Raw genomic sequence first — 27,126 nt, 5'->3', positions numbered from 1 at the left:
CAATGCAGAGATCTTAACCTCTTGTGATGGAACCTCTGCAGCCTCTATTAATAATAAAATGGACTAAGTTTTTTTTTGTTTTATGCCTACTAACAGAACTTTTATGAAATGGTTGTAGCAAACACATGGCATCCCTGGAAAGCTGAAGCTTTAGGAAAGCAGTGTGGAGTTGCTGTCAGTCTCCTAAGCGAATAATAGACTGTTTAGCCAATGTACAATGATTGAATATATTTATTTGAAAGGCAAAGGAATTAGCTAGCCTAAGAACTTAAAAATGTTAATCAGTTCAATCCGGTTTTAGAATTCTTTTCTTTGAATCTGAAAACTAGTATCAAAGCCAAGATTTTGGTATGCTGTGTACATGTGTATACAAACATGTATTTGTGTGACACACAAGTTTTGCACAGTTAGGCAGCAGTAGAATAAATGGAAATACTTTTTTTTTAGTTGTTCATATCTTTTCATTCTAGATGGAAAAGAATAAAAATAGAAGATTGCAAATTGCCTTAATTTACAATTAAGATCAGGTGTTTACACTTTTTGCTAGTGCAGTGCCCATGCCCTATTAAAATCTTGGGGGAAAAAAGTTATGATCTTTAGCAAAATTTCTAATTCTTGGCTACTGAAATGGGCCTCAACTTAATATTTATATTCCTATGGTAGAGTTTTACCGATTTGTTGGGGTAAAACTTTTTTCCCCTTTTCTTACTGCTAATCAGATTAATGCTGCCAGGGTACCATCTTCAGGATCAAGAACCATGTTTTTACTTTTGTGTTTTTACTATTTATCTATACTTCAGGTTTGTCTGTACTTTTTAGGAAAGGGTATAAATTTCAGTTTTAACCCTAGATTTCAGATATGACCTATTACTGTGTCTAGTATCTGTCCTCCCTAGCTATTCCTATTGATGCTACTAGTTTGAGAGAGCTTTTTGCTCTGATAATAGTTGTAAAGCATCATGTTTGTCACCAATCCTTCGACTATTTCAGAAAAATCCTATACCAGCTGTTACATGCATGTAATCTGTATTATGTCCTGGTCTGCTTCAGAGTCCCTTGATGCTATTGAAGCAAACCAAATCAGGATGACAGGAGCTTGCAGCTTGCTTGATCTGAAACTGAGCTCTGTGAAGACTTGAGACATTAGGGGTCTATGCTCTAATGAACCAGTTCAGCTGCATAAAGATTAAGATTTTTCTGCATATAAAAGCAATTGTTGTGAATTTCCTATTTTATGTTAGAAGCACACGATATCAAGTAGGTGGAAGTGACTTTGAGCTTAAGATATTTTACTTGGTTTTTCTCTTTTCACTTCCTTGCAAATAATTAGTATGTTCACCTTTGTGCTCTGTGTTCTCAGTAGAGGAAGCATCTTACAAGATACTCTTACTCGGACTGGATTACTTCAAAACTTTAAAGTCGGACAGAGTGATACTCTGCTTTGCTTTAAGGTAGATTACGTACAAAGGCATTTTAACAGGGACCATTCACACAGATGACAACACTAATGCTGATGGTAACATCGCTCTTCTTTCAGCTCATCCTAGTAGAACAGGCTATGATGGTTGGCTTTGAGCTGCTTATAATCAGGAAACACCCAGTTTGTTAGATTTTGCATCACTGGAGTGCCAGAGGCTGGAAATGGGAGCATATAGATTTGATACTTGTTTTGCTATTCCTGCTGCGTAAAAGCCGCACACACTTTTCCCTTCTCAGTCTTATTTTCTCCTGATGGAGCAGAAAACATGACAATGAATCCAAAAGAAAGTAGTTATTTAGATAGCAACAAAGTGTTGCATAACTATGGTCCTAAGGAAGAGTGAGGAGGTGGGAAAGCTCTTCTGGTTTTATTTTGTCTTAGGGAGGCTCTTTAGCACAGCCAGTTTTCTCAGGGTCCTGCTGTGAGATTTTTCTTTTAGTATGGAGTGGAGACAAGTAATTTCAATTATAGTCTGAATCTATTGCTGAAGTTCTTTTCCTTTCTCTTAATTATTTTGAGTCCTGTGGATTAGTATCTTGCCTCAGATTAAAAAAAGACAAACATCAAACCTAAACCAAACGCAAAACCAGATGAAAGTGCATGAGACATTGACAGCATGTTACCCTCTCTGTTAGAGTATGAAATTGTTAGAAAATAAAAAGCAGATATAAAATTGTTAAGCAGGCAGTTTCTGTGTTGGAGATAGAGTTTCTGAAATACCCTAGAAGAACTTTACATACTGTGAAAAAATTAACCGAAAGTTCGTAACCTGTGTTTAGGTAATAAAGAACACTAAGCACAGTTGTGAGCTCTGCAGAGTGTCCTAAAGCACATTCACAGCTCAGTCTCAAAGGTAAAATTGTAAATGAAAGAGAAGAACTAGAAAAATCTGATCCATGCAAGCATTAGTAATTAACACTGTCAATACCACATTCTGGGAACTCAGAAATGTAAAATAACTGTTGGCATTTGGGGGTTTTTCCAGGAGTTTTTTTTTTTTGAAGAGTTGAAGGTCAAAATCCCTGATGTCAGATTGCATGGGAGCTTCAACCTGACAGGTGAAATGCAAACACCCTAAAATTTTCCAGTTTGGCTGGCAGTAGTGCCCTTGGCTCTGTGTGTTTTGTAAGAACATACTGGGGGCAGCCAAGCAAGATGCCTCAATGGACACATATTCTTGAACAGCAGCTGTTTCACTTGGCTAAGGACTAATTTGATTTTTGCTTTTACCTCTTCATTTTTGTTTGAGTACATAGTAGTCTATTTGGAATGTTTTGTTAAGTTAGCAAAAGTAGTCCAAAAGCAGAATTTGACAACCACTGCTTTATTGCCAGCTCCTCCATAAAACCCATTTCAAATGCCTATTTCCAGGGTAAAGTAGTTACAAATTTGACTGGTTTGGTTTTAATTTCCATCAGACTTTACTGCCAAAACAACTTGGCCATACCAGTGAAAAGGCGGAAAGTTGGCTTGCTAATAACTGTCAATGTTTGCCTTAAAAAGCAGTTTTATGAAGAGTCATGCAAAAACTCTCTCCAGAGCGGGAGGCATTTTAGGGCAGTAACCACACAATAAAAATACTTAACTTCTGAAGACCACTCATTTTTAAATTGCTCTGGGGGAACACACTCCATTTGATGCTGAAAGAAGAGACTTAGAAGTTGATTTGTTATGTCTGCATGGAGCAGGAGGAGAAGGGAAGCAAAAGAGTTGTATGGATATGGAAAGTACATTTTTGCTGGTGGGGAACAGGATGTTTTCTTATTCTGCACCTGCAACTTGATCTGAAGTTCATGGCATGTGTGTCACACTGGCCATTATCATGGGTTGAAAGCTCTTAGTAGTAGTTGGCTTGTTGGTGTGTTTTGTACAGATACAGTGCCAGAGTGTTCCCATTGTGAGCAGGATTGGAAAGGTGGCTGATCAAGCACATAACTGATCCTGAAATCTAAAGATTTATTTCTGTACCTTGGCATCGTTCTCAGTGAGTGATTTACTTTCGTATGTGCATCATTAAAAGCAAAGAATTGTTTCTCCCATCTTTTAAAGCTGAGGAATAACAAGACAGAAAGCAGCCCTCTAAATTGCAGGACCCCAGCAGCAATTTCCATCTCTCTCTTGCGGCTGGGTCCTGGCTTCTTCCTATATTCATACGCATACAGCCCCTTTTGCTTTCCCCTTCCACCCCTCTGTGTCCATGTTTCTACATTAAAAAAACCTTAATATGCAAGTTGGGTGAGAGAGGGTGTCAGATCTCACACCCTGACACAGAGCATGGGCACAGCTATGCATCCGGAATGCATTGATTATGAACAAAGAAAAAGAACGGACTGTTTTTCAGGCCACTGAGATAAGGCCAAGGCTGCCCCTTTATTCTTTAGAGATTTGCAGTGATTACTAGCCATGAACAGTTTTCATTTTGTGTATAATAGATACAGGAAAGAATAAGGGTTGCTTCAACAATACAATGGATGTTTCCAAGGATGGATCAGATTAGTTCTGAATCATGATACTGTGTAATTCATGTAAGGGAGATGAAGCACATAGTCTTGATAGAAGTGCTTAGTCAGAGGTAAAAAAGTTCCATTCAGCCACTTTTTAAAGACTTTTTAGAGACTGTGCAGGGTAAACAGGCAGAGAAGGAGAAGACATTGCTTCTCTGGTATCACTGGCATCACTAGCATCTCTCCAGTCAGCATTCAAGTGCAGTGGTATTCATTGAATGTTACGTTTTTCAGAAGCAGAGCCTTTTGCTCTATTTTGTGTTACAAAACATGAAGAGAGAGTCTCTTTGAATAAACTTTTTATAGAATCACTGCACCTTTTAAATATATTTCTTGTTTCATTTCAGTTCCTTTTCTGGCTACCATTTAAGGGATATTTGATCTAGTTAGCTAACCATTTTGCAGGCTTAATGCTGCTGGTACTCCTGAGTAATTAATGCTCATGTTTGTGAATATGTTAGTAGAGAAACTGTATGGCCACCTTGAGAAACTTTGCTATCAGAAAATAACCTGGTTCACTCCCCAGGGATGTGATGCCTCTACATTGGAGTACACCCACCCTTGTCTTCTGCTGGCATTTATCCATTTGTTAAGGGTTTATGTTTATTAAGGGGATTGCCTTTTTCAGTCTTCAGTTGGGCTGGGATTTACTTATTACATCAGATTTGTGTGTATGTATATGCAGGATAGTGCTGACAAAAGGATTCTGCTTACAAAACTTAGTAGTTTGTTATGTGAAATAGGTCTCAGTTATCTGCACATCTATGCTGACTTAGAGCTGTACAGTTGCATATTTTTCCCCCCAGCATGGCTCAACAGAGTTGACATTTGTGGTTATATGCAATAATCTTGGATATATGTCCTGGATATACAAGGTTGTACATCACCCAGTAATGTTCCTGTGAACTGGGCTGGGCATTCAGCCACTCACATGAGTGCAGGTGGCTCCCAATTACTTGAATTTCAGTCAAAATAATCTTAGGGGAAATTAGCAAGTCTGTACTGCAGTGCGAGCAGAAGAATGGCTGAAGATTATGCTGGTTAGTGGTGGTGATGATGATGGTACTTATCATTTAGGCTAGCCCCATACAACTTCCAAGGACAGCATAAAGTGTGCTCTAGTTAAATGTGAACTTCTCTGTAAGTTCACTTTTACTGTATTTGGGAAGGTTGAAGTCATTTATTATGTGTGGCAGACCTGCCAATGAAAAAGGGATGTAAGCAGCATGACTTCAACTTGCAATCGTCTCATCAAACTGTATCAAAAGATAAATAAGGTGTGCATGAAAAAGAATAAATGCTCAAATAATGTCACGATATAGCTCCAAATACTTTTTCTCATTTTTATAGGGATTGCAACACACTGCTTGTACCATCAGTAGAAGCGTAGGATATTTTTACAATTGCTGTTCTCAACTAGGTTGTGCCAGCCACCTGCAAAGAAAATGGGCCTTAATTTTATTCCTTCAGGCATATGAAAATTATTTTCCTTGTCAGAAAAGAAAATTGGGAATTCAGAAATAGTGTGAATGATAGACCTGTCCTTTATAATGTCACAGAAAGAACTGTCAGGAAGAGATGTGGATAGGGAGAAGGGGATTTTTTTCAGTAAGTGGCTTTTATGATACTTCCTGAAAGGCAAGGAGTCAGAGCTGGAGACTTTTCCAATTGCCAGTTTTTATCCTAATTATGAACTACTTATTTTCTTGTCTTTATGAAATCCATCTTTCTTCGTTAATCAGTATTTCCTTTTTTTTTATGCTGTTTCTCACACAGTAATATGCTGCTGCTGGAAAATACTCCTTGAGGTTCAACCCCTCTTCTAAGAGTTTCATTCTTTTTAGGTAGTTAGGATAATTCAGTGTATACTGGGGAGGTGGAACTCTATTTTTCTTAATCTCATCAGATTGAACAGATTAGTCTTCTTTTAGCGTTTTTTTGGGTTTTTTTGAAAGCGAAAGATAATATACGAGGCTGAAAATAAATGTGTTTGCTTTTCACAGTTTGATGCTTTCAGGCTCTTGGGGTGCAGCAGGAGTGGTGAGCTCAGTGTGGGGGTGAGTGGGACCCAGGCTGACAGTGAAGCAGGCAGGGGTGGGCACCTTGGGTACCCAACAGTGGGAGCAGGAGCTGCTGTGGCTGCCAGAGTCCTGGCAGGTCACATCGTGGTGAGACAAGAAGCTGGACACGGGCAGTGTTGGGCAGATCAGGCCTGGCCAAGAGCCGGAGCTGAAATGCATCTCCAGACCAGCCAGCCACCCGGGAGGCTCCTCACAGGTCTTTCAACCAAGCTGTTTCCTGGCAGTCTGAATCTGGGTTGGAACTGCCCCATAGCAGAGCTGACCCTGAGCATGGGCAGGTAACTCCCAGATAAATGGGTGGGAAGAGGATGCAGAGCCTGCTGGTGCACTCAGGACCCTACCAAAGTTTTTTCAAACTGTTCTTCACAGGCCTAGAGATGGACTTAAGTTTTTCTCTTTTTATCCTGATTCCAGTACTTCAGACTTTCTGGGGTGGGGATGAGAAATGAGACACTAACAGGCCATGAACACGAATCTGGAGGTACACAGGCAATTTTCCTGCTACCTCCTCCAACACACTGGGCTTCTACAGTCTGTGGTACCCCTTTGGCAGACTACCGATTATCCTGTTTGCTCAGGATAAGCAAAGTCTTTGATTCCCTGTGATGGACTACATCCTAAACTGAGAACTGAATCAAGTTGCAAGGGCTTTGTAAACAGATTGCATTATTTACTTATTTCAGAGGGATGCTAAATAATATTTTGGGATATCACAGGATGTGAATACAAAAGACTTCATATTTTGCCAAACAATCACAACTTGCTGCTACAGAAATGCTCTTAAAGCTCTTACCTGGGAAATAAATGACCTTTTATTTTTAGAGAAGAAATTAACTCAGCACTTTTTACCTTCTGTGAGTTGTCTGCACAGATTCCTAGGAAACAGAAAAATGAAAACTTCCTGGTGAGAAAACCAAGGCAGAGTTGTTGGTGTGTTTCAGAAACGCATGGTGGTTGGCGCATGGTGCTCCTGCACACACAGGCAGAGAACTACTAATTGTTCAGCCTTTTGCTGGCAGGCACAGGTCTGCTGCCCTGGAGGAGCTGCCAGCTGGAGCCCGCCAGTTCCAGGTCAGTGCAGCAATGAGGCCACCCCAGGCATTAGTTAGCTTTGCTGGCTGGGATGACCATGCTTCTGAGGACTGCAGCATGACTTCTGCTGGCCTGGGGTGCCAGTGGAGCAATCTGCCTGAAAAAAAGCAGTTGTATCACCTGCCGTCCTGGGGTTGCGTCTTCACCTAGGTTAACTAGGACTGTCTGGCATGTGCATATTTTGTATTCAAGTGCTGCCCTATGATAGTCCTTCTGGTGTAATCTATTGAATTGTTCTCAGGCTCTTTGTAAATTACTGGAGTATTGGTGGGTTTGCTCACTCTCAGGCTTGCTGGGTGGATTGAGAGAAACATACCCAAAGTACACTTGGAAAAACATGTTCATAGCATTTCTTGCTTGTTAAAATGTTGCGTGGCTTGATTGTACTACTATTTTAGTCTTCAGAACTAATAGCTCTTTTTGCTGAGCATGTTTTCTTGATCACATAAAAAAGACTTTATACATACTCAAATAGCAAAATAAAGTTTGTGAATTCTTTTTTTCTTTCTTTCTTTTTTTAATAGCAGTAACTCCCACGAACTGGTACAAGGCTTGGTACTGTGCAAGCAGTTTTTCACTCTTAGAATGCTGCTACTGAAAAGCAGATATTGTGTAAAGTACCATCGATCACTGCCGCGGTTTTATACAGTTTGTCACCATTGTTCTTCATATAGCGTTGAGTCACATTTAGAACTATGGTACAGCTCACAAGTGTTCAGCACGGGGAAAAAGTGTTCTTTTTTTTTAATTGTAAAAAACCTCTTTATTATTTATAATCTGATATCAATGGCTTTTTTAGTGTATGAGAAATATGCCTGATGTGACCTAGTATAGATGAGAACGGATTTATTAATGTATATAGAAGTGTATGACATGGTTTATTATGGTGGAGAGTCAAATGGAGTTTCTAAAGACCTAGAATAGCTGAGGTTAGATACTAAAATATTAAATCAGAAATCTAAAAGGCTGTTCTAACAGATGCTTAGCTCAGAGGCAGAAATGGGCTTTTATTGTATGTCTAGATTTATGTTAGTAGCTTTGGGATTCCCTAATAATTTTCTGGGGTTTTTTTCTGAGTAAGAGCATGGTTTATGTCAGGTAAAATCCCACAGAAGTACTAGATAACTTGAAATTGATGTGTCAGCAGAGTAAATTTTCTCTTAGTATATCAAACACCATGTAAATACATCTTGAAGAAAAGTGAGATTTCATGCAGTACAAATGGTACCGATGGCCCAGGCACTTTGAAAATCTTGTAATTTTGCCCCTTGCTTCAGTCAATATAGAAATGTTTTGTTTTCCTTTCATGTGCTGCCTGTATAGATGAGCTTGTAAAAATGAAATGGGGAGAATCCTGTTTGTAACTCGGATGTGGAAGACGCAGCAGTTCATGATCTTTGTGTTAGCACAGCCATTTAGATTTCACTGGGAAGGGTGAGATATTAAGTATTTCTTCTTTGAGTGAAGCAAAAACAAACTTCCAAAACTTGATCAGTCGGTGGCACCAATCAAGCAACATTTAAGACTGGATTAAGAGAACTCTGGGCAGCTGCTGGTTCAGCAGTGTTCCATTAGTGGAGCTGTAGAAGGTTCGTGGGGTACTGCTGGAAAGATCATTGAGAACTGTACTGTGAAATTACTTTGAAAGCTAATAGAGGGCGGTCCCATGGTGTAATGGTGAACACTCCAGACTCTGGATCACAAGGTCATGAGTTCGAGTCTCACTGGAGACCGTACCGGGCAGTTCAATGCCTCCCTGCCATCCGATCTCGGATGCTCAGCAGGGTCAGCCCCGGTTAGTACTGGGTGCTGTAGACAGTCCTGAGGACTTCACTGTCACTGTCCAAGCTTGCTCGGCCGTGGCAGATGGACCTCAGGACTGAAACGGTGGGGCCAGTTCTGTGCACGCAGAGCCTCACCTAAAAAATCCACTGTGCAGGCTGGAAGGGCACACCCACGTGGGCAGAGCCCTTCCCAAATATTCGTTGGCGAAGTTTGGCCATACATATACAATGTAGACAAATGTCAGCAACCCAGAGCAGCAGAAGGATTTGAGAAAGGGCAAAAGGCTGTGCAGTATTTAGTTTATAAGTGGGAACTCTATGAATGTAGATGTTTTGTGTAAACTCCTAGGATCGTAGAATGTATGTTTTAAGCATTTGGCAGGGTGGGTTAGGAGAGGTAATGCTTTAACCTTGTGACTCTCCTAGTTGATTTAGAAGTGAGAATTTGTTGTGAGCTTGTACTGGCTTCTGACAGCTCTGACTGGTATTGGGTAGTTAGGCTTTATGACAAGAAATTTTAGAAGTGAATTGCTGGGCAGAGGTAGTTTGGAATTTTATCCAAGAAGTATGCTAAAGCCTGCAGCAGTATGGTGAGGGATCATGCATAATGTCTGAGGAGGTGGAGCCTGTTGGAGTCAGATAGGCAGCACAGCAGAGTGGTTCAGACAGCAGCTTTGGTCTCGAAACCTTGTAAAAAGGAGGTGAGAGGCAGGACTGAAAACTGTGGGGGCCAGAGAGAAAGATGGGGCTTGACATGACAGAACAGCAGAATGATGTGACCAATGCAAATACTGTCCTTTCTTTTAGGACTGGAAGTCTTACATATAGACATTTAAGGCTGTGGATACTGTGGAGTGAACAGTCTTTTCATGAGATTGTGTGTAATGTTTCTTTATTCCCTGCTACATACAGGCCATTGCTTGCAGATAGGCAGACAAGGTGATTGGTATCAGGCTCTACGTGTCTTGAGTTCTCATTTCTCATTAACTTTTTCATAATCAAAAGAAACATTCATCTCTCTCCCCCCCTCCCCCCCCATCTTTATACCAAACATCTTATTCTTAGCCCTCTGCCAATATTTCTGTGGAATAATCTCTCAGTTGTAAGGCCCTGTGCCAGTTCAGTCAGTGCAGACTGCTTTCATCCTTTGGATTCATTGTTTTATTTGCTGGAACTTCCTGCTTGATTTCAAATATTCTTTTTTTCTGGTTTTAGGACTGCCCTTGAGGCTATTATGAAGAACACTGCCTCCTGTGAAAGCTGTGATAAATTCCTGACCAAGGTTTCCTTCTTATGTGTTGGGGGTTTTTGCCAGGCAGGCAGACATTTTAATCAAATCTTGTATCAGTTGTTCAGGCATATATTTGAGTTCCCTTCTGAAAAAATATTTCTTTAGATATGAAGTTTCTTCACTGAGGAAATTGCTTTACCAAGAAGGCTCTGCATAGTTTATCATTGTTGTATGATCCAAACTACCTGCAAGAGTTTTAGAGTTTTAATTGTATATAGATTATAAAAGTATAAAGGCATTGAAATATTTTTTGCTAATGGTTTAGCATATTGCACACTGTTCATTGCGTGTATTACAATATTTTTATACCCTCCACTGGTTCTGTCCCAGTAATTCCATGGCTCTGCTCCTACATCAGTGCTGACTTTCTCCATTATGCAGCTTGCAGACAAAGCTGTTTTGACAAGCAAGACAGGCCACAGTGGCAAAAATCTCATTCCCTCCTTTCACAGTAGCAAAGAGGATGCAACATCCTCGAGTGCTGTGCTCCTTGTGCCAGGCCCTGCAGAGACTTTAAACTGTGAGACAGAACAAACTCAGCCTTGGGAGTCTGTGCTTCTGCAGCATCCTTGCCACAAACATGCTCAGGTATGGTTTCCCTACTGGCTTTGGATATGGCATGTGGAATTTGTCCTTTGAGTAACCTGGATTTTACGTCTGTTCTGGGTCCAGAGTTATCATCTTGCCTGTCACCTTCTAAAATCCCACTTTAATATCTGTTTAGAGTAAGCATTCCCAGGTAGACAAAAACTAAATGGAGTGCAGAACATCCCTGACATGACATGTTTGTGAAACATTTACTGTGTTTTTAAAATTAACACCTAGGTGCTGATCTTGTAGGCAGAATTATTTTCTCACCACCCATAGGAAGGACAGAGCTGGAGCTGCAGATGATTGCGACACAATATCCATGTGAGACAGGTGTCTCTTAATACCAGTGTCTTGAACGGGAGGTGAAGCTCACAACCTGGTCTTCTGTGTCCCCAAAGGGCACAGAGGTGCTCATGTCTTCCACCTCATGGACGCAGCTGGTGGTGTGGCTCTTGTCCCCACTGAGGTGTGAGCTTCTTCCACTGCTAATGTCTTGGGTTGAACTGGAGATGTGAGTCACAACATGGTTGTTGCATTGCCCCAGAGGTGCTCACATCTTCTACCTCCAGGACACAGATGGATATGTGGGTCACACCACGGGCTTCTGCATCCTCACAGGGCAGGGAGCTCCTCTTACCTCTGGCATTGTGGGCAGAGTGGATGGGAGGTGTGGATCACCACCGGGGCTTCTGCCTCCCACAGGGCACAGAGGTGTTTGCATTGTCTTGGAGTATTTCACCAGTTTCTGAGATGTGATAAACTCTGTGAACAAATTGTCAGCAACTGGATGAAAATGTCAAACTGATACGGTGTCTAACAGTTGTGGACTTGTTTGGATTGTAGAGAAGTGCAGTTTAGGCAGCCTTGAACATCCCTACCCCCCTTTTTTTTTTGAGTATTTTTTGTCAGCTTCTTTAGAGCCAGATCTCCAGTTATGTTTTAAATGTGCAACAATTCAACACAACGATAAATGGCCTACAGGCTTATTTGTGCCCAGATATTTCAGATTTTTTTTAAATGTTAGTAAATATGTACATCATATGCAGAATGTGGCATTTATAAGACTCTAGTGCATCTTAGAATTTTCTGGGAAAAAATTTTCTTCTAAAAACTACCAAAGTAATTCATCTCTCTGCGAATTCTGTAACTGTGACTCCCTGAGATCACTTGAGCTATTAAAAGCTTCAGTTCATAATACATTAACAGAGCAAAATAGGCAAATCCAGAGGTGCAGCAATGTATACCTGAAGGATGCATGAAAATATCAAGCTTCGTGATTACATCATCCTGTAGGTGATTCACAGCTGCCAAATAATAATCTTGCGTTGTGCACTCTTCTCTCTAGGACTGCCACGTTCCTACGATTTGCTTTTTACCTGTGCCTGTTCTATACAAAGCTATCTTGGAAAGCAAACTTTGAAGTTAGGTCCTTAAAACAGCAAATCAGTGCAGGATTTTGGGGGGAGCTAAATGTATTCATATTCTCCTTTTTTTTTTTTTAATCTATGAAAAACTCCTGTACAGTACTTCAGGCCATGTTCACTACTGTAAAGTATTTTTTGGGGTTAGCTTAGTTAGTTGGTCTGAGAAAAAATTTACATACATGAACACTCTTATTCTGTAGGACTAAAATGCAGCTCATAAAAATCAGGATTTATAGCCTCTCTGTAAGCAGTTTCCCTGCCCTGTGGTAACAATCAAATTATGTTTCTTAAAGGTAGCATTTTTGGTTAACTTATTGCAACTGTGTTTTATTCTGCAGTTTATACTTTCTAAGTAATAAAATACCACTCAGACACTTAACTCCTGGTCAAGAAAAACACGGCACTATTATCAAGCCCTCTTTTGGAGGTACTACGTGATGGATTTTAACAGAAAATATTCTACAGCTGGGGTTTTTTGTGCAGCTTGTCATGCTCTGAGCAACTTCTTTGAACCAGATTGTTCAGTCACTGTCCTCACCTCAGTCATTTCACCAGCATCTCTTTGCTCATTTTCAGGTCCTGTTTCTCTATGGTGTTATGAAAGGAATTTAACTGTAATATTGGATATTCAGTTGCACTGATGGGAGTAGGCTATTCTTCAGAAAAACTTAACTGATATGGAAATATAAGAGACAGTGGAAGTTATGAGATCTGATGAAAGCACGAGTCATTTTGTTGCTTGATTACTTTGGAGGGGGCAGGATATGTACAGGTTTGCAACCTAACAATTATTCAGACTCAATGCAACTAAAGCAGAAAAGATGAATAATCAAACAATTTTTGTTTAATATAGTCAGTTGCACAGTTTTTAAAGAACACAAATGCTGATAGGTCAGACAGGTAATTTAATTTTTCCTCCTAAGTACAAGAAATTGTTTATTACAAGTGATGCTCTCACTTTGCTGTGGGTGGATCCTTTGTGAGATACTCAAGATTAAAACAAACTTATGTGTACTAAACACAAAGGAATGTTTTTCTTTGAAACTGGTGGGTGGATAAAATTCTTTGTTTAAGTTTTTAAAAAACTCTCTGCAGGCTGTGTGGAGAATTGCCACATGCTTCTCATAGATTCCAAATTTCTGCCATAGCAAGTCCCACTGGTTTCAACCACAGGCTCTTTTGTTTTCTATGCTCTCCTTTGTAACCCTCAGCAAATGGAGGCAATGCCAGAAGTTCTGGAAAACAAGAGAGAGAGGGTGTGAGCCAGGCCTACACTGCTGCATTCCTCTGCAATGGTAGGCCAATGGTGTGGGCTTTGTTTCAGCTCTTCATTGTAAATCAGTGGCATGGATAACCAAGTGACCAACTCTGTGAAAGCATGCAGAGTACAAGGCAGTTTGTGCAATCAAGTGGATTGTTTTTTATTACCATCTCAAGGTCAAAAATTGCTCTCTTTCAGGGCATGTTTTTAACTCTTTTGAATGCCTCACAAGCACAGAACACTTTCACACACCCATGAGGCTAATAACAGTCCAGAACTGTTTTCTCTCATAGAATCATAGAATCAGTAAGGGTGGAAAAGACCTCAAAGATCATTGAGTCCTGCCCTTGACCCAACACCATCGTGTCAACTAAACTGCAGGACTAAGTACCACATCCAGTCATTCCTGGAACACTCAGGAATAGTGACTCCACCACTTTCCTGGGAAGTCCATTACAATGCTTAATCACCCTTTCAGAGAAGCAATTCTTCTGGATGTCCAACCTGAACCTCCCTGGCCCAGCTTGAGGCTAAAGATATGACAGCAACAATCCCCCACAGCCTCCATACTCCGTGTTATGGGGATCCTTTTCCTAGAACTGCTTTACTATGGAGTGATGCTTCAGGGATGCATTTTATCAGGAAACTGGTACTCTTGTAAACAAACAATGGTTCATATTAAGCACTTTGTCTGGGATGAAGGAGTCTGACAGAATTTAGGGTGAAAAAAATCAACTTGTTGATTAACCTAATGAACTTGCAAAATTAATATTGTTTATCACTTCATAATCCAGCATAATCCTTCATAATTTGGAGATGAATAAATGTGTATTGACTTCCATGTTGTTGTCATTTAGCTTTTAGGCATCGGGCCCCTGCAATGGAAGATGCAAACTTAGGAAAGCAGATGATATTTGCTGTTAAAGGACATCATTACTGGTTGTGTTGCATATAATTTTACAATTTGCCTTTAAACAATTGCTGCCATATTGAAAGAAGTGTATTTTTTTATTTTAACCAGATTCTGTGGGACCCATGCAAACTTGTACTGCTTCTACAAACAATGCATACACTTAAAATCTGGAAGTCCTTTCTTGACTCTTAAGCAGAGGTTCAATGATTTTGATTGTCTTTATGCAGATCAACCGTGACTGTAGTACAGTATGCTTCTGGCAGATAAATTCTCCAAGCTTCAAGGCAAACTACTTCACAGCTATATCTTTCTACTTCCTGAGCTCTCAGAATTACCTTTCACATTGCTGAGGAAGTGCTGAAAATGGTACATCTCAGGATGATGGCAAGGCCTGCTGTCTGGTATGCTGAGGGAACTGAGAAGAAACTGTGAAGTCAGGTCAGGAGTTTTATTTATCCCAGTGTCAAAAGAACAGCACTACTGTTAGAGACACCTTTGGCAGCCAGCAAGTTTTTCATTTACTGGCCTTTTGGAAAGAAGGTTGCTAGTCATTTCAAGGCAGATTTTACTGTGTCTCTTACCTAGTAAAATAGCTACTTGCAAATAGATGTCAAAGTATGTCAAATGTTCAAAAATGTCTTTTTTTTCAGCCGATCTGGAGTACATTTTAGGTTAGTATCAGAAATAAAGTGAAAGAAATCACACTTCTTTTTTCATACTGTAGTAATTAGTATCTGAAAGAATTTACATCGTCCTATGCAATTTCCAGGTTTTTCTCTACAGCATAATTTTATGCTAAAACACACATTTTCCTATTTTACCTGAGTGAATGCAGTATTTATTTTCTTCAAAATATGAGCACTCCTTTCTCCTGTTACACCTGCAAAGACAATTGATTCTATAACAGAATATGAATTGGTATTTCTCTTCTCTCCATCAAACTTTTTTCATGTGAGCTCTTTTGTAAGGTCAGGCTGTGCTACCTCAGCAGCTCTTCTTCTGTGGGACCAGGGAGGGCTTGGAGAGATGAGGTCTTCCATGAGTCTGAAAGAAACTCTGCCACACCTTAGGTATTAGCAAAGGTTTAGCAAGTAATAGATCCTATTTGACCTATTGATTTTCAGTCTGGCATTAGCTCTCAGGAGGCATAATACTTTCTGCAGAGAACAGCCAAGAACTGGTATTCCAGATACAGAAAAAGCAGTGTTTGTCAGGCTCTTGTAAAGTTTTAAGTGGAAATTTTATTTACCCGGCCACATCAATTTAGTCTAAATGTCAGCTCTAAAAAGATGTGCCTTTACTAACAGCAGTGCAATCCTTTTCAGCAGGCTCAGCCAGTGACCTTATTGACCCAAGATATAGTATGGAACTAAAGTTGGTCTTTTATTCAATTTAACTCAATACAAGTAAATAATGTCTAATGAAAGCCGTCTATGAGGAAAGTCAAAGGAGTGGATGTTATGCTTAACAGGTGGCTTCTCGTTTTTGTGGAGGTTTGGGCTACAGCTTGATTAACCTGTAGGAAAGGCAGAGTTCTTTGTTCAGAAAAATCTTCTTTGAGTCATGCTGAAGCTATAGAGGAAATTTGCCTTTGGGTAGATTTTTTTTCCCTAAAAGTGATAAACTTTGGCAAGGAGAGCAAGCTGTAATGGAAGTGTTCACTTGGCTAACTGCAGTAGGAGTGTTAAGCTCGTATGAATCTGTATTATGAGACACAGTGGCATTTCTCTTTGCATTAATTCTGCTAGCAAATGAGGGAAATATTTGTGTAAAGGCTAAATGCACTATCACATTGGTTCTAGTTGTATTTAGAGCTATGACCAACTGTTCGTTTCACAATTATGCTGCATGCCATTTATTCCAAACAGAAATATTTGTCCAGAATTGATTTCCAACTGTTTAACAAACATCAGAAAAAAACAGTAATTAGATCTGTGAATTGAAATGCCTAATGGCATATTGCCTTCTAACCATATTAACGAAGTTAGGCTGAGAGCCATTTTTTGTCTGCAGTGTCTTAGCATAATGAGGATGAATCAAGCTTTGCAGCTCAGATTTAACAATGCAGACATAATTCTTTCCTCTCTGTCCCCAATACTTCTGTAGTGATGCCTTTTTGGCTGTATACACTCCATTCTACTGTGGACTGCACTGCAGTAAAAGTCCAAACCAGGAGATGGATTGGACCTCTCAATGGTGCCCAAGGGAGTGGAATCACCTCAAGAACTTTGATTGGATTAAAACGCCATGGAACAATTGACTGGGAGATCTGTGGCCTTGTTTGAACCTTTCTCTGCACCAGTTTACTGGTTTGCACCCATTCTGTCATCCCCTTTTCTCCTTTTAGTCTCATCACTGGGTGCTCCCACCACACGCTAAGCACATGCTCCTCAGTGCAGCCAGGACTGACCTTGCTGTTTCTGATTGATGACTTGCACTGGTCTGTAGGATAAATGGGTTTACTACTCTTACCTTTGACACTTGGTATGTCTGAGCACCAAATGGTTTGGATCATTTTTCCAACGACATTAAGGGTTAAATTGGCCAGATTTTTATTTGGTCTTGGCTATTGTAATAGGTCACAGTCTGTAATAACTGCTGCATGTTCAGACTCCTCATTTACACATTCCACTGTCCCATCTGCTCAAGAACATCAGAGTTTGAAGTGAGGTATGTGATAGTGCTGAAGAAATGGAAGTATGTGGCTTCATAACAGTGTCCAAAGGCACAGAGTTGAATTAGGGCTCTCAGTGGTGCTTAATGCTGTACTTCTCAAAAAAACAATTCCTTAAGGTCAGTTTTGTGGAGAACTCAACTCCATAAAAAGGAAAGGGAGAATACTGGGAAACAGTTATCTCAGCACAGCATTGGAAGCCAGACATCCTCCACTGCAGCATATATGTAGTGATGTGATGATGGATGTGCTTTTTCTGACCTTTCATTCTTTCAAATGCCTGATATTACCACAAATGTTGCTAGGAACGACATCTTCCAAAATTGTGGTTTCAGCCTCTTAAATAGTGCAAGGTAAACTATTTCTAATGCATATGCCTTAGTGCTACAGCTTACTGAAGATCTTGAAATCTTAGCTATTACAAAGTTGATAAATTTCTAGGTGTAACCCTTTGTTGTTCAAGTGACTGAAAACAGGTGAATCAGTACAAAATTTCGGATGTTTTACTTCCTATTTTGTCGGTATCATTTCAGTAAACATACTGAGTTGACTCAGAATTGAGAACTATACTGCATTACATTTAACTATCCAGTTGTTGCCTTCTAGAAGAGAGAAGAGCAAAAAAGTAGAAAAGGACAAATATGCATTATATTTCATGTACTGAAAAACATTGCTTTATAAATACATATGAGTTAAGCTACAAAGAAAAGTTGATTCAAAAGGTCCCTTAAATTCAGTGAGATAATTTTCATCTTTATACCCTGGGAAAAGAAGGCCAAGAAAAAGGAAATCAGTAATCCGTCACACCAGTCTCTAGTTAAGATAAAAGTATATCAAATACTTGGTGTTACAAAGTTGATTAATGTATTTTCTGACATTTGTAATGAGCAAATAGTACTTAATTCTTAAGATTTCATACAAGTATCTAAACTGCTGTCATGTATTATCACAATCAATATTTGCAATATGCTGTGACTGTTGATTTAAGCCTTTCTTGAGAAGCCAAAGTAGGGGAATGTACTTTAGCTTTTATTAGCTTTGTTTTCCTCCTTTATTTTACAGTATTTGTAGAGGGAGTAGCAGTAGGAATGCGAGAGGAATTACAAGTATCTGCTAGAAAGCAAGACTGGAAAAGGGTGGGACAAGATGATTTTAAAACTCTTAGCTTAACAACTCCTTTCCAGGTTGTCCACTGTATGAAAGGAGACTACAGACTTATGTGTACACAAGGAGAGACTATCACGGAGCAGCTCTACCAAGTGACCCATGAGAAGAATATTTGTATCCAAGGTCTCTCTGTTGGAAAGTGTAGTTTGCATACAACGGGTTTCCATCATCTTCAGAGTAGTTGTTGTTTGAACCATGAGGCTGAGAGGTGCCAGCCAATTAGAAATTTATGTCGAACAGTTACTTTGATTCTCAAGAAATGGGATAAGCTATTAATGTCCAATTGAGCATCAAGGCACAGTAGTTTTAAAAATACTTATATAGGGCCTAACTTCTATTAAAGACTGTGAAGGATTGGTTTTGGTATTGTTTCATTGAAAGCACCTTTCAGAATTTTTGTCCCTCTGTATTCCTTGCTTTGGGAGTCACTGTGTATACAGGGAGCAAATGGCCTTGTTCACTCTGACCACTGTGTACAGGGAAAATTGTGCCAGCAGCAGGCTCCGGAGTGCCATGGAGCAAGGGGAAGTGGAAAGGTGGTGTTGCCTTTGGGAGTAGTCCTTCGCCATTCCTGGAGTGCCACATCCCTGCTCGCAGTCTAGTTCCCTCCTCCTACTCTTGGGCTAAGATGAGGTTGTGCTTTTCTCATTATGTCATTTGTGCACCTTTCAATGACTATATTCACTTAAACATAAATAGAAGACCCTTTGATAGCCTTCTGGTTAATGCCCATGGTGATGCATTCTGCTGTATCCCAGGTTACAAGGATGAATAAAAAAAAAGCTTAAGACTTCCTCCCTGGGCAACTTTCTCTTGTATAAGTGATATGGTACAGGAAGGGTACTCTATTTTAACAAAGAGTTTCATCTTGCAGGGAGAAACAACTAAAAAATGTTATCAGTATCATATACACAGCATTTGTAATGAGTTGCAATAGAAGTCTAAATATTTGTTTTTAACGGAACAAATATGTTTACATGATTCATTAATTCTGGATATCCTTAAAACATTTTTAAAGTGATCTCTCCAAATACACTGGAAGATTTTGATTAATTAGCAAAAATACTAACAATATCTTTTACTTATTTTTATATATCAGAGAAGACTAAAGCATGCAGAAAATCTAGAGGAAAACTTTAATGTGTGCTTTCATTACTGAAATAAAGCATAAAGATTTATACTTTATAGCTCACTGAGTATGCATTGGGAGAAGCTACTTTGGTGGCACAATTAGCCTTCTTTGTTGCTTACCAATACCCGTATTCAGTGACACAAAGAACAACTGTTGTAAAAAATATTAGTATGCAGATGCTCTGGTGTTTTGTTAATGCATTTAATTAAATACAATAACTCCTTTGTTTGCTTTTCTTTTTCTGTCCTTGAATGGATTTGTATTATGGTATAGAATCTAACCTTAGAGTTGCTGTTTAAAATGTTTTGCAGTTTTAAACTGTGTCATATATCCAAGTTAGTTACTTTTCTTTTGTTCTATTAAGAAAATAATTTGGGTATATGAATAGTTTCTCATAAGTTTGAGAGTATCTTTTCGGGGAAACCCAAGTCCCAGAGTTAGTGGCAAATACTTCCCCTCACTAATGAGGTCTTCGGTGATGGTTAATGTTGGTTAAGTAATTGTGTTCCTGAGAGATAATTTCAGATGTTTTAACAAAAGAATTTTTTTTAAATTCCCGAACATTTTCTAGGTAGTTTTCACAGAAGGAAAAAAAAAAACAAACTTTGCACAGCAAAACTGCACTCTTATGTTTTTATATGAGAAAGTAGCCGGCTGGTTACAACCGACTGAAACCTTCACGCAGGTATATATTTGCAGAGGCCATCATCACTGTCTTGTGTGGTTATCCACAAAATTATTTTAGAATTATTCTCAGCCTTAGAAAAATGTTGTTTAGTACCCTGTGGGTGAGCAAAACCATATGGAATAACAGTCAGGTCTGAAATTGCTCTGTTGAATTTGCTAAGTACTTTTGAGCCCAGCATACTTCAAAAATATAACATTATTTACCAGATCCTGCCCCTTCCATGGCAACAAGGACCAAATCCAATGAGGATGTAATGAGGTGATTAGCAGACCTTAAAGGTAACACGTGACTAACTGTAACTTATTTCTGAAATTCTGAGCCTCCTTAACTCCAAAAGATGTTTCTGACACAGAGTGTGTGAGAGGTGTCTGCGCTGAAGGTTGCTCCTCAAGCAATGACCTACTAATACTCTTTTGCTGTTCCTTAGAACATATTTCTCAGTGGGGGCAGTTCCTTTTAGAACAGTAGGAATCATGGTATAGACTATAAAAACCTCCAAAAATATTTTTGTCACTGATAGAAGGAGCTACTAAAGGTTAAGGGCAAAGTGTGCTGCAGCTGATGTTTTTCAAGTATTTTACTGCATGCATCAGAACTCAGCTGCAGAGAAGGCAGCAGGCATTTCACTTACACGACAGTGGTCTGTCTTGGCACCTTGCTTGGCTAAAAGCTTGTCAGGTTCTGATAATTGTTTTTGTCACTTCTCACAAGCACTAAATGGAAATTGTACAGTTTTGCTCTAGGCCTTCAGCATCAGTGCTAGGACACTGTACGCCGAGTGCCAGAATTATACGTGGAGAAAAACTGTCACAAGAGGCCAAGCAGAAGTTGCAATTTAGTGTTCTCTGCCTTTTCTGAAGTGAAGACAATTTCAAAAGAGAGGGGGAAAAAAGCCTCCTCCCCTCATTACACTTGTTTGATCCATATTGAAGTTACAGTGAGGGTTTCCAAGTGGGATCAAAATCTCTGACATCGTGGAGAGGGAATGTGCACTTGCAAAGGCACAGACTTGCAGTGTTGCTTTAATTATTTTTTTTCTTCTGTTTTGGAAAAAAATGGCATAGTTTAATGTTGCAGCCCTCGAGGGAAAGTGTGGGAATTCTGATTGTTCACTGAAAGCCTCCTCGTCAGCAAGCCTTCCATGTAAATAAGGCAGTTTCAGTTGTCCTTCAAGTATTCTATTGATGTAGTTATAAATGTGTTAAATTAAAAAAAAAAAACCACCTAGCACTACTGCAATTTTGTGTGAGAACATCATCCTGGTTTCAGTTCCAAGATAGCTTAATGTTCTTAAAGGCTGGTTGAGAACATAGTTTCATTACAACTGCACATATTACGGGTTTTGTATGAAATAAGCATCTCAAGGCAAGGGAAAGACAGCAGCATTGTTCCAGGGCTGTTTTTCACAGGCCTGTATTCATATCTCATCCTTGTTGTTTGCAGGAGAGGCAGATGTGAACCAGAACAATGGGACCTCCACGAAGAACCCAGCGGTGACAGACTCCAAAGGCACAGCAGACCCAAAGAATGCCTGGCCTGAGGCCAACCCAGCTGACACGACTGGTCGCCCCCACTTGATCCGCCTCTTTTCCCGAGATGCCCCAGGAAGAGAAGACAACACCTTCAAAGATCGGCCCTCAGAGTCAGACGAGCTACAGACCATCCAAGAGGACAGTGCAGCAGCTTCAGAGAATTCGGATTTGATGGCTTCACAAAAACGCTCCTCTTTTCGGCACGGATCAAAACTGGCCTCTGCGAGCACTATAGACCATGCTAGACATGGATCTCCAAGGCACAGAGACTCGGGTCTACTTGACTCGCTGGGCAGATTCTTTGGAGGTGAAAGACACGTTCCCCGGCGGGGTTCAGGCAAGGTGAGCTCTGAGGAATAGAGAACTGCAAGGCTGCAGCAAAATACAGTACAATTAAACAGGAAGGGTGGGTCTAAAAGAAAAGTCTAACTGCTATAATGCAAGAGTTGACTTAGCCAGCAAGATGGTACTTGTAGTATAATGCTTGGCTTTAAACTGAAAACAACAAAGAAAGCATAGATGTGAGAAACAAGAGGAGTTATTCTGTGTAGTAACAAGGAGTATTAGAATTCCAGGTGGCTTTAGAACCATTTCAGAGAGGAATTTTTATGACTACTTAATGTGGTGCATTGTATGCTTTTGTCGGCTGTGCCATTTAGAGAAACTTCAGTCTGCTTTTGCATCTTGTTCTTAAATACTTGCAAAAGGTTGCTGGATGAGAGCACTAAATACGAGACAATCTACATAGCTTGGCACTAACTGAGGGGCAAACTTGGAAATAGATGTTAGAAAAAGAATCATTGCCAAATTCTCAGCCCGCTTGTGTAAGAGCATGTTTTAAGGTCAGTTCACAGCATTGCCAAGGGGATGGCTTGACAGATATTATTCTGAATCCCAGGTGTACAGAATAGTTCAGCTGCTTTATTCTGGCAAGAAGTTAAGATTTATTCCAAGCATTTCATATTAGAAATTTTGTAACAAGGCATTTTTTCATTATGAATTTAAAAACAAGGTATTGATGAAAGGCTATTAATTGAATTCTTTCCTTTTGTGGGATTAACCTGTCTCCTCTGATAAATTATGCAGCTGGCATAATTAGTCCACTAATATTCAAGTTTAAGATATTTTTCCTGTACCCTCTGCCATGTAAATGATAAGCTGAGTCTTGTGTTTGTGTGCCCACACACCACGTAAGCATTTTAATGGAACTGCTGTAGGGCTGTAAAACCTTTGTTTTAGCTGAATTTATTGTAGTTGCTAAAGTTGTGTGTCATAAAAAGCAATGCTTATAATTGCTGGGTGGGCCCAGCAATAACCTTTGAGGTCTATTCAGGAGTTCTAACCTGTGATATGTGCTGTCTCACATTGTTGCTGGGACACAGTACACGCTGGCCTGTGGTGTAAAACTGTTTTGTGGTGGTACAACAGCTGCTGGCTGTTGCTGTGCTTCACAGCTCCACACCTAGAAGATCCACAGTGTATAATAGCCCTTCCCTGAAGTGCTGTTGTAATGTAGAGACCACTGGATAAAAAAATTCTCTATAAACTTAAAACCCAAAGCTTCTCTCACTTGGTAGCCACTACTAAACAAGCTGTGTGTTTTGTTCTTTTTATTTCTCACATGTACAAACTGGGGCCTGTAATGCTACTTGCAGTCTTAGCAATGAGGCAGTTGTTTCTGTAGATATATAATGTTCATACATGCAACAAGGAGTTGCTGTATGCATGAAAAAACCTCTTTTCTCATTGTTTCTGCAAATATCAGACTGTTCCCAACACTGCTGTTTTCTGGAACCTGGTTGGCTAGCTCAACTCTTGCTGGTTTTTTTCATGTATTGTGTTCTCAATGAAAAATACCATTTGAAATTTCTTTGTACACTAAGGAAACAATACCAAAAAGTTAGATTCTGCATGTAGAATACAACGAGGTATGTATGTTCCTGCTTGGCAATAAATCAAACCAAACAAATCACTTTTCAGGAGTGTTGACTGAAAAATGACTGCAAGTTGTACAGATTATCTGTTTTATCCTTTGGCATGAACATGATTGCTGTGATTCTCTACAAATCTCCATATAATTATGTATGAGAGGACAGGAGGTCATTTCTTTTATCTCTGTTGCTGTTCAGTAAACTGCTATTTTGAAGCACTTAAATGTCTGCAAAACAGTAAATTATGCAAAATTTAACTTTTTTTTTTTACCTACCAGAAGTAATTCGGGTTTTTTTCCTTAAGAAAAATTATATATAGTCCTGACCTACAGATCTGAGCTGGAAGCACAAAGAAGTTTTATTATCTTGGCAAAAGTCAGTCACATTAGGACTTCCAGTGCCAAAGCATCTCTAGCACTCTTCCACACAATAATAATATCGATGCATGTCCTAGGAAACATGCCTGGAGAGCTGTCTCATGGGAAGGCTTTGGTGTGGAAAGTATTGAGCAAGTGGCACAGAGAGTTGTTTTAACTATTATTTATTTTTACCCTCAAAAAACACCTTTTGGTTTCTTGTATCAAGGAAGCCTTGTGGTGTCATTTATTTATATGTGTGTACACAGAGGAAATCCAGGTGGCTAATAGTCTTCCTTGTGCTTAAACCTTAAATAGTTGCTATAATTTGCTGGATTTTGTAGAGTATGAGTATGGATAGATGGTGAAGATGTTCATGGATGAGCTGAAATAGAATGAAGTTCCTTGGCAGTTTTCCCAACTCCAATAAACAAACAGGTCTTTGGTAAATAAGATATCATGAAAAGCACCTTAAAGGATGAATTTCAAAGGCTTGAAATGGAAAAGTTCCTAAAGCTGCACTGTTTATTTGCTTGCAGTTGGTTTTGATTTATTTTGAAGTATTTCAAAGCAATTCTGTGTCTGCCTGTCTTGCAGTCTTCATTTTTCAGCCAGCCCATGCCCCAGTGGGAGTGTATATCTCAGCTACCCACACCAGCAAGCACTGGAATGCAAAGACAACACTTGCTCTTTGTACAGATTTAGGGCTGACATTCAAGCAAAACACATAAATTCTTTGTGAAGGCATTTTCTTCTTGCATCCATAGCTAAGAAGCACATTAATGAATAATATTCACTATTGTGTAGAGAAAGGTGGGGTAGGAACAATGCCGGGACTGTTTCATGGCCTCCTTGTCTCCTATGGAGCAGGTTCTCCCTTACCCTGCAATTCTGAAGTTAAATTAAGAGTGCATGGGAGGCCCATGGGAGTTGTTAAAAATAGAAATACTGGAATGTACAGAAATACTCCTCCTCTAAGGTGCAGCAAGCACATTTGCCATTGTTCCTCCAGCTCCTGCCCAGATCCTGTCCAGATATTGGATAGTCGAAACTCAATCAATACCAGCTTAAATTTTGTAGTTTTAAGAAAAAATTTTAAGGCACAATATTTGAAACAAAACTGTTGTTGTGTGCAGCTCAAATTTAATTGTACTAAAGAAGAATTTAAAATTGGAACGGAAAGAAACTGTGGTGCAGACATTTTAAAAAGCATGCAAGAGAGAACAGCGTAACAATAAATTATTTCCCTCCTAATCTTCATAGAATATTTATCTAAACATTTGTAAAGCGTCTAAGCAATTTTGTTAAAAGGATCAAATGTTTTTTGTGCCTCTGAGATTCTAGCCTGTGTTCAACTTCAGTATGTACTGACCACTGTTTTGTTTCTTTGATGCAGATTTTTATGCTTTTGTAATTCCTCTGTTTATGATTTTTTTTTCCCTACTAAAGTTTGGATTGTGAAATAAGAACTTTTTGGTCCTGGTTTAACATTGTGCATTAACGTACTAAACTTTAAACTAATATGTGACACAGATGCAACAGACCAAAATGTTGTGAGTGACAGTAAACAACAGACTGAGGCCAGACTTAGTGAAAGATTATATTAATTTTTCTTATACATTTTGCTTCAGTTTTGTATGCAATCTTGTAACATTCTCCTGTTGCTTGTATGAAGCCTTGCTCCTGTATTTCTTTCCCAATATCTATGTTTTTGGGCGCAAGGAATATGGAAGGATGAGATGGAGCTTCCCCATCCTATAGACAGATACAAGGTATGAGCAGCACTGGCCTGAAGTTCTTCTCAACTTGAGCAGAACCAGAGGTTGGGATCAGCATTTCTGAAGCAGTTCAAACCCATTCCTGAGTTAGCCAGTTGGGGATCTACAAAAATGGTTGCAATAAACATGGACAGGCAAAAAGTTCAGGAACCACAGTTTTAAATAATGCCATGGAGGGATAAATTAATCAGAATCATTTTTCCTTCTTTGGACTTGAACTCTATTTACATTTTCTGTGAAAGCTTTGATGTATGCTACAGCACCAAGAATTTGAAAAGGAGTTAAATCAATGCTAGTCTGACTAGTATCCAGTGTGATTTAAGTGAATACTGTGATTTTTATTTCCAAGTCCTAGTTTTCAGGGAGTGGTATTGCTTGTGATACATTGTTTTGTAAAACCTGCTGTGCAAGCAATGTTCTTGTAAAAAATATTTTTATATAGTTTATGGTGGTTGTAACAATTTTGTTTTAATCTTTTGCTTTATATGTGCTTTATGTATTCATTAAACTGTTTATATCACAAAAACCGGTGTAGGTGTACTAATGATTTAATTTGTTTTAAATGCTTTAATCCATTAACAGAAAATGCACCAAACTACTAGTTGTACATGATGGGTTTTCAGATCACTAAAAGAGGTTGTATGTCCTTCTGCAAAATTCAATTGAACAGTGTATTGGACAGAAATGAAGAGAGGTTTGTTGCCTTCTGGAAAGAAAGGGCTAGTTCCTTGAACAACTGAAGCTCCTAAATCTGATGTTCTTGCTTTATGATAATGGGAACTGAATCTTGTTCGTAGCAGGTAGTGATGAATACCTAAAGATGAATTAATGTATCAGAACTGCCAGTCTAAAGCTCATTTAGCTTGTTCAGTGGTGGAACCTCTGAACACTTTAGATCTGTCTGGTTAAAAAATAGTCAGCTGTACAAAACAAGAAAGTATCAACAGGTGAGTACACTTAGGAGCCAACATTACATAGGATTGCCTTTGACATGTTCATTTAACATATATATGACCATATACATGTTATTAATGCCTAATAATTAACACATTACTTAATGCACTGGAATTTGCATTTTCAAGGAAATTACTGCTTGAAGCAATCATTACAAACTAAATGAATTTTGGAGTTGGACCAAGTTAAATGTTCTCTAAGTGATGCTTAGAAGTGCAAGCACTGACTTTTGGTGAAGTATTAGTGATGCTTTGTTCTCAACCTGACAGCAGCTGCATCACAAAGTTTGTTCAGGAAGGGGGTAAAGGAGTTGGGGCTCACTGATTTGTATTATAAGTTAAAGAGAAAATCATGATTGGGCAGACAGAAAAAGCCAATGTGCTTCACTACTGTTACTGTCTTTTGTATGGTCTTTTTTGCCTCAAATTCAGAAATGTATTAGCAACACATTCAGGCTAAAATACAAATTAATAAACATTTTAAAGATTTCTGT

The 27,126-nt window shown here is 39.3% G+C and overlaps 1 protein-coding gene across 5 annotated transcripts in view; it reads left to right on the top strand.

Moving 5' to 3' along the window:
* Positions 1 to 27,126, top strand: part of MBP (myelin basic protein) — a 114,404-nt gene that overhangs the window by 73,909 nt on the left and 13,369 nt on the right. For all 5 annotated transcript variants that reach the window (XM_071554943.1, XM_071554939.1, XM_071554942.1 and 2 more), the window contains one exon: positions 21,526 to 21,956. In XM_071554943.1, coding sequence (XP_071411044.1) covers positions 21,526 to 21,956 — 431 coding nt within the window. The remainder of the gene's footprint in view (positions 1 to 21,525; positions 21,957 to 27,126) is intronic.

This window comes from Pithys albifrons, chromosome 4 (assembly GCF_047495875.1).
Source record: "Pithys albifrons albifrons isolate INPA30051 chromosome 4, PitAlb_v1, whole genome shotgun sequence".
NCBI classification, from domain to species: Eukaryota; Metazoa; Chordata; class Aves; order Passeriformes; family Thamnophilidae; genus Pithys; species Pithys albifrons.
The sequence above is the reverse complement of the archived record's forward strand: the minus strand, read 5'-3'. Positions and strand labels throughout refer to the sequence as shown.